The sequence below is a fragment of the Rhinopithecus bieti genome, unplaced genomic scaffold (assembly GCF_001698545.2).
Source record: "Rhinopithecus bieti isolate Rb0 unplaced genomic scaffold, ASM169854v2 scaffold_10088, whole genome shotgun sequence".
NCBI lineage: Eukaryota > Metazoa > Chordata > Mammalia > Primates > Cercopithecidae > Rhinopithecus > Rhinopithecus bieti.
In genome coordinates, this window is record NW_016806409.1 from 1,292,916 (window position 1) to 1,301,171 (window position 8,256).

The 8,256-nt window shown below is 50.5% G+C and overlaps 1 protein-coding gene across 11 annotated transcripts in view; it reads left to right on the forward strand.

The window, feature by feature from the left end:
* The first annotated feature begins 702 nt into the window (after positions 1 to 702).
* The window catches only part of HEXIM2 (HEXIM P-TEFb complex subunit 2), an 11,091-nt gene continuing 3,537 nt past the window's right edge, over positions 703 to 8,256 (forward strand). The window contains exons 1-2 of one of the 11 annotated variants that reach the window (XM_017876129.1): positions 703 to 1,475; positions 3,279 to 3,391. In XM_017876129.1, coding sequence (XP_017731618.1) covers positions 1,454 to 1,475; positions 3,279 to 3,391 — 135 coding nt within the window. In that variant the 5' untranslated portion in view covers positions 703 to 1,453. Of the gene's footprint in view, positions 1,476 to 2,360; positions 3,392 to 8,256 lie in introns of those variants that run through there. The other 10 variants (XM_017876130.1, XM_017876138.1, XM_017876131.1 and 7 more) reach the window with 10 other exon arrangements.

Below are 8,256 nucleotides of genomic sequence, written 5' to 3' on the forward strand. Positions count from 1 at the left end.
TCGTGATGCGCCCTTCTCGGCCTCCCAAAGTGCTGGGATTACAGGCTTGAGCCACCGCGCCCGGCCCTGAAGAAAAATTATTAATAGGAGGAGCAGAACTTCAGTTCTGGAAAACTTTTTTTTTTTTCTTTTGAGATGGAGTCTTGCTCTGTCACCCAGGCTGGAGTGCAATGGTGAGAGGCTCACGGCAAACAGTGCCTTCTGGGTTCAAGCGATTCTCCTGCCTCAGCCTCCCGAGTAGCTGGGATTACAGGCACGCACCACCACACCCGGCTACTTTTGTATTTTTAGTAGAGAAGTGGCTTCACCATGTTGGCCAGGTTGGTCTCAAACTCCTGACCTCAGGTGATCCACCCGCCTCCACCTCCCAAAGAGCTGGGATCACAGGTGTGAGCCAGCATGCTGGGCCAAGTTTTGGAAAACTTTTAGTAAGGCTGAAGGCTTAGGCATGTTTTGACCATTTGTAACTGATAATGACACTCATCACAAGGTACCCACAAAATTCACTGCCAGTCACCCTGCTACGTCAAAGCCTCTCCTACTTCAGAACCTACCTAGCCATAATTTTAACTGACACTTTAGCAACAAAACTTTTATTTGAAGATATCCTTGAGCCACAAATCTCTCTGGATTTAGATTTCAAGCAGTAGAAAATAAGATGGTTTAACCTGCAATTCAATAAAAGAACTTCACATCAAACTTCAATATTTAAGAAGCTGCTACAGCTATACAGTAAGGTTAAGAGTTTATTCTTTCAAAGCAGGTCTCCTCATCTCTTAAACGCTATATATATTAAGTAGATAAAAACTACAATTTCTATTTTGGTAGCATTTAGGATCTACAAAAGTGATCTTTCAATTACTTGGAATTTCAAAGTAGAGGTTACTTAGTAACAATGCACCAGTAGAACACAAAATACTCTGATTTTGTTTAGTCCGTGGGGAAAAAAAAAAATCTTTAAACTGGAAAGATTCTGTAGCCTTACGAAGATTATTACATTGGAATTGGAATTACTGTAGTTCGTTTTTCCCTCTAGGAGGGCAGCCATTTCTCTACAAGTTTTGTAAAAGTTAAGACTCGGATTTCAAAATGCAAGCAGATGTTGATGAAGCATACGAAATGGGCAACTCCATTTCTATTTCGGAGCCGCAGTGACTCCGACTTTGTGCCCCAAGCCTGTAAAGCACAAAACCTCATCCCTTTGGTGTAAACCTTCAAGAGAAGTAGGGCAGCACACTTCAGGCTTTTCACCAACAGGCTGGCGACATGCTAGGTCAGGGTGTCCGGAGAATCGGGGCTGAATGGGAGAGATCTTGAGGGCAAGAGCCTCAGACCTTCAGGCACCGGGCTCGTGAAGGTTTCCACGTGCCCCTATCTAGCTGGTCCCAGGGGGAATTAGTGGTTGCTACAGTAGTTTAAGAGGGCCGTGGTTTTTCGCACCCCGGACGGCGAGATGGAGCTTTGGTGTAAGCGAGGTAAGGTGGGTGCACTGGGATCTCCGCTCTCGGAGCCTCCAGTTGACTGCCACGCCGACTTGCGGCCAGACCTGCGACCTCCGCCCTCCCCCGCGGCGCCAGCCTCTGGAATCTGGCGTCGCCCCCACTTCTCCAGTCGAAGTGGGAGTCCCTCTGTGCGGGACCTCGCCGCCATACCCAGGCCGAATGGGGGTGGGGAGGGAAGTTGGCAGAGCTCGGCCTCAGGATCCGCGCCCCTGTGGAAGGACGGCAGAGGAGAGCCGTTTCACCAGCCTCTCCCCTGCTGGGGTCTCGGGAAACACGCGGTAATCACCGAAGAACCCCGCACTCTGTGAGAGGCGAGGCTGCGGGGTTGCCGGGACATTTTGAGGACCGGGCTCGGCCGGGGAGACTCCAACCTTCACCCTCCCTGGCCCCCGGTCCCACTTCCCGCCTTCTCCCGGCGCCGCCACTTCAGGCAGCCCACTCGGCCCGGCCTCTCCCCGCGCCCGGACCACCCCCCACGGGGTGCTCTCACTGCGCAGCGAGTCCCTCCGCTGCCTCCTCCCAGCCCAAAATGGCGGCGATGGCCGCCGATCTTCTCGTCGCCTTCCTCAAAGGCCAAGGATCCCTCCGCGCATACTGCCCCGCCCATCTTAGCCGGATCTCTTTTCTGCCCCGTAAAGATTAACGCCATCAATGAACTCTTTAACTGAGTTCGGAGAAGGCGGGTCCAGTTGTGCCTCCTCACAGCTAATCGTTGCCAAAAGTGAGAATATTGGCAGAAGGCTTAACCAATCAAAGAAGGCAGCGATGCACGCGCGTTCTGTCCCCGCGCAAGGGTAGATGGGTTTTGGAGTCTCGGGTGTGGCTGTTGACGTGACAGGCGCTTGGATCGCTTTTCAGGCTAAAAGAACTACAATCCCCAGCAGGCACCGCGCGTCCAGGCTTTCTCCTCCCCCCATCTTAGTGGCCTGAGCGGCTTGACCACAGCTGCTGCAACTGCAGCAAGAGGTAGGGCTGAGGCGTTGGGAATTGCACCGACAGGCAGTCGCACAGAAAGACACACAGATGTAGTGGTGTGCATAGCCCTTGACAGCGAATAGGTCAGTTCCACTTTTGCAAAACCTCTTTCCATGACTCTCTCCCCTCTTCCAAGAAATCCATCCTTATCCCAGTTGGGTTTCCCGCTCAGCTGCATGTAGCGCAAAGATCTCTTTCCCCTTTCCCCTGTTTCCCTTTCTGAGAGGAAGGAGGGAGGCAGGCCATGACCTTAGAGGAAAAGGCCTCAGCACTAGGCTTGGCCCAGGTCCCAGCTGTGCTTCTGGCCTTTGGAGCCCAGCCTGGGGAGAAGGTTGGGGGTGCAGGGCTGCATCAAGATTGAGGCCCCTGGAGACAGTGGGAAAGGACTCCTGAGCTTGCTCCATGTTCTCCCGTGGCGGCAGCAGCTCCGCTGCACTCCCAGCCTTCCCAGGCAGTCCTCCTTTTCCCCTTTGGTGGTTGGGGAAACAGAGCTTACACCCGGCTTCCTGGCTGCCAGTCTGGGCCTCGATGACTTCCAGGAGGACAGTACAGGACATGAACCCTGGTGAGAGACCCGAGGAACAGGACAGGGAAAACGGCCCCTGAATCCCATTTGGCCCCTTGCTGGCTGGAGGTGTGAAAACCAGTGGTGGAGGCAGCCTTCGGGGCCTGCATTTGAGAATAAGGGTATGAAGAGCTGGGGTACAAAATGGCTGCCGCTGCCTGGGCAAACAATTCTGGACAGCCAGAGTCTTCCTGAGAACGTTCCTTCAGGACTTGGGTTTCTGATGTTGTTCAAAGCAGGTGTCACTAGTTCCAGGTGTCTGCTGAAAGATTTGGAACGGAAGATGATGGCCACTCCGAACCAGACCGCCTGTAATGCAGAGTCACCAGTAGCCCTGGAGGAGGCCAAGGTAAGCCCCTGCCCTCCTGCCCACCCGAGTACCCCAAGCATGGGTCCCACAGCTGAGATCCAAACTTCTTGTCTCAGATAATGTTGGTAGATTTGGAAAACCAGTATTTTGATGAGTCCACTAGGCAATAGGCCGGAATCCCAGTCTGTGCTAGCTTATGAAATCTTAGTAACTGGCAGGGTGCGGTGGCTCACACCTGTAGTCCCAGCACTTTGGGAGGCCTAGGTGGGTGGATCACCTGAGGTCAGGAGTTCGAGACCAGCCTAACCAACATGACGAAACCCTGTCTCTACTAAAAATGCAAAATTAGCCTGGCATGGTGGTGGTGGGTGTCTGTAATCCCAGCTACTTGGGAGTTTGAGGCAGGAGAATCACTTGAACCCAGGGCGAAGAGGTTGCAGTGAGCCAAGATCTCGCAATTGCACTCCAGCCTGGGCGTCAGAGCGAGACTCTGTCTCAAAAAAAAAAAAAGAATCCTAGTAACCCTTTCAGGTAGGAAGTATTTCTAATTCCCAGAAGCTAAGGTTCTGAGACCTGAAATACCTGTTCCAGAATCATGCTGTCTACAAGCAACAGACCCAGGGTTTAAACTTAGGGTCTTCTGACAACAGAACATTGCCTTGACCTCAAGTTCAAAGAGGGCATGGAGGGACTGGGTTGAATGTTTGCGTTTTGTCCAGGCCAAGAACCAAGTCTGAAGCAGGAAGAAAAGTTTTTGGTTCATAATTTGGAATAGACCCAGGCAGGCAATTCACTTGAGACCAGGAGTTCAAGACCAGCCTGGCCAACATGGTGAAACCTCATCTCTAGTAAAAATACAAAAATTAACTGGGCAGGGTGGCACATGCCTGTAATACCAGCTACTCAGGAGGCTGAGGCATGAGAATCACTTGAACCCAGGATGCAGAGGTTGCAGTGAGCTGAGATCACACCACTGCACTTTAGCCTGGGCGACAGAGTGACACTCCATCTCAAAAAAGAAAAAAAAAAAAAAAAACAGGCCAGGCGCCGTGGCTCATGCCTGTAATCCTAGCACTTTTGGAGGCTGAGGCAGGTGGATCATCTGAGGTCGAGAGGTCAAGACCAGCCTGGCCAACATGGTGAAACCCTGTCTCTGCTAAAAATACAGAAATTAGATGGGCGTAATGATGGGCGGCTGTAATCCCAGCTACTCAGGAGGCTGAAGCAGAAGAATCACTTGAACCTGTGAAGTAGAGGTTGCAGTGAGCTGAGATCGTGCCATTGCACTCCAGCCTGGGCAACAAGAGCAAAACTCTCTCAAAAAAAAAAAAAAAGAAAGAAAAGAGCTCGAAGCTGGGTGCAGTGGCTCACGCCTGTAATCCCAGCACTTTGGGAAGCCGAGGTGGGCAGATCACTTGAGGTCAGGAGTTTGAGACTAGCCTGACCAACATGAAGAAACCCCATCTCTACTAAAAATACAAAATTAGCCAGGTGTGGTGGCGCATGCCTGTAATCCCAGCTACTTGGGAGACTGAGGCAGGAGAATCGCTTGAACCTGGGAGGCGGAGGTTGCTGTGAGCAGAATTTGCACCACTGCAGTCCAGCTTGGGCAACAAGAGGGAAACTCCGTCTTCAAAAAAAAGAGTTCGAGACCAGCCTGGCTAACATGAGGAAACCCCGTCTCTACTAAAAATACAAAAAAATTAGCTGGGCATGGATGGCGGGTGCCTGTAATCCCAGCTACTCAGGAGGCTGAGGCAGGAGAATCGCTTGAAACTGGAAGGCAGAGATTGCAATGAGCCGAGATCACACCCCTGCACTCCAGCCTGGGCAACAGAGTGAGACTCCATCTCAAAAAAAAAAAAAAAAAAAACCCTGAAATTAGCCCAGTGTAGCCCAGTGTGGTGGTGCATGCCTGTAATCCCAGCTGCTTGGGAGGCTGAGGCATGAGAATCACTTGAACCCAGGAGGCAGAGGTTGCAGTGAGCTGAGATCACGCCACTGCACCCCAGCCTGAGTGATGAAGTCACACTGTCTCAATAAAATAATTTGGAATGGAGGTAGGGGGTTAGGATATAACCTGCAAAAGAGGAGAGAGAAAGATTGTATCAGACCCTCAGAGGATGCCACTTTCCAACTTGGCAACAGGAACCCATGCTTGTTCAGCCTGTGTTCTCTCACTACCTGCCTTTACCCATTCTTCCTTAGTCCGTGCCTCCCTATAGATGAGCAGGGAGCTTAGGACAGGGGTCAGAGAGCTTCTGACCCACGCTGCCTAGCCTATTCCGTGTTTTCTGGATTGACTGAATTTGGAATTCATGACGTGTCAGGGCTACAATGTTCAGCCAGGTCACACAGCTTATCTACAGTAGTGGTCATGGTGGTAGCGGGCCAAGTCTTCAGGAGGGAGGCAGTAGGTAGGGCTAGGGGGCTGGGTTTGCTTGGGTGAGGGTGGAGGATCAACAGGGCACTTTTACTGAGGGCTGGGAACATGTGACTGATTGTGCACACCAACAAGCCACCCTGCCTTGGCATCTCAGGGGCCTTGCCTGTCCCAGGTGGGGCGACAGCTCTATCTCATTTGGCCCAAGCCACTGGTGGAGACAAGGGCTATTGCTTATATTTAGTGATCTCCCTGCAGGTGAAGTAACACAACAAACTCCACATACCTACATACCCCATACACATACACAGCCTGACATACCTTCTTTTCCCTGAAATTCTCTTCAGGGTCTGCAGAATACACATGACACATGCCTGGCTCTTAAGGGCTGCGCATACACTACATCCCTCAGTACACACCCTGTGTGCATGGACCCATGCTCACATGTCTCTGAACTGCACTGCATATTATTCAACAACATACCAGTGGTAGTAGTTATTATTAGAAATTGCCCAAACCACAGACTTAGAGCAATTCATTTCCCATCTCCCACACCCAGTACTCCCACCCTTCCCACAACAGAGATAAACAGATGCCCTGAGCCTATACTGTCTTGACAGAACCTTTCTACCTCTTAGATAAGTTCTGGAACTCTCTCACTGCAGACTGGAGGCCGACCCTCCCTCTCCTTGGAGAGGACCTCTTTCCTGCCATTCATTTTGGAGAGTGATGCCAACTACCAACTTCTGCCTGGAATAAATATGTTCCATCATTTTATTTTATTTTTTAATTTAATTTAATTTATTTTTTCTGAGACAGTCTTGCTCTGTCGCCCAGGCTGGAGTGCAGTGGCGCGATCTCGGCTCACTGCAAGCTCCGCTTCCTGGGTTCAAGTGATTCTCTTGCCTCAGCCTCCCGAGTAGCTGGGACTACAGGTGCCCGCCATCACGCTAGGCTAATTTTTGTATTTTTAGTAGAGATGGGATTTCATCATGTTGGCCAGGCTGGTCTCGATTTCCTGACCTCAAGTGATCCACTCGCCTCTGCCTCCCAAAGTGCTGGGATTACAGGCGTGAGCCACCGCGCCCAGCCTAATTTTATTTTTTGAGACAGAGTCTTACTCTGTTGCCCAGGCTGGAGTGCAGTGGCATGATCTCGCCTCACTACATCCTCCGCCTCCCAGGTTCAAGCGATTCTCCTGCCTCAGCGTCCCGAGTAGCTGTGATTACAGGTGCCCACCACCATGCCCGGCCAATTTTTTTGTATTTTTAGTAGAGATGGGGTTTCGCCATATTGGCCAGGCTGGTCTCGAACTCCTGACCTCAGGTGATCTACCAGCCTCGGCCTCCCAAAGTGCTGAGATTACAGGCATGAGCCACCATGACCGACCTGCTACATCTTCTTTATGCCAGAAGGATAGAGAGAGGAGTCTTATTTTTCTGTTTTTTAAAATTATTATTTTTATTTTATTTACTTATTTTTTGAGACTCCAACTCTGTCACTCAGGCTGGAGTGCAGTGGCGTGATCACAGCTCACCGCAGCCTCAACCTCCCACTTCAGCCTCCTAAGTAGCTGGGATTACAGGTGCTCACCACCATGCCTGGCTAATTTTTTGTAATTTTTGGTAGAGATGGGGTTTCGCCATGTTGCCCAGGCTGGTCTTGAACTCCTGGGCTTGAGCAATCCACCTGCCTCGGCCTCCCAAAGTGCTAGGATTACCAGCATGAGCCACCATGCTCGTCTGTAAGTCTTATTTCCCAATATCTTTTGGATCTCCCTATCTTATAAGCTTTAGGCCACTTAACAGATATTTACTGAGCACTGCCCTTGTGCTATGCATAGGAATATAGTGGTGACTTGGACAGACAGCCAAGATGCATTCTTACATGAGGAAGACAGATGTTAAATGGCCATATGCTAAATGCTATGTGCTAACTGCGTGACATGATAGAATCACTAGGGAGGGGAGATGGGGAGTCTACTTTAGGTAGGGTGGTCAAGGAGGGGCTCCCTGAGGAAGTGACATTGGAACTAAGCTCTAAAAGGTTAAAAAAAGGTGGCTGGGGGCAGTGGCTAACGCCTGTAATCCTGGTACTTTGGGAGGCTGAGGCAGGTGGATCACTTGACGTCAGGAGTTTGAGACCAGCCTGGCCAACATGGTGAAACACTGTCTCTACTGAAAATACAAAAAGTTAGCTGGGCATGGTGGTGGGTGCCTGTAATCCCAGCTACTCCGGAGGCTGAGGCAGGAGAATCACTTGAACCTGAAAGGTGGAGGTTGCAGTGAGCTAAGATCGGGCCACTGCACTCTAGCCTGGGCAACAGAGCGAGACTCTTGTCTCAAAAAAAACAAACAAAGACTGCACTAACGCCATCAACGTGCATATTGATTTGAAGGCATCTTGCAGCAACTTTTAAAAGTTACTGTACACATATATTTAAAAGCATACACTTTATTAGTGTGCTTATTAAGAAGTTTAGGGAAAACCTCTTTAAGTGTTCAAAATGTCAAGTTTGTTA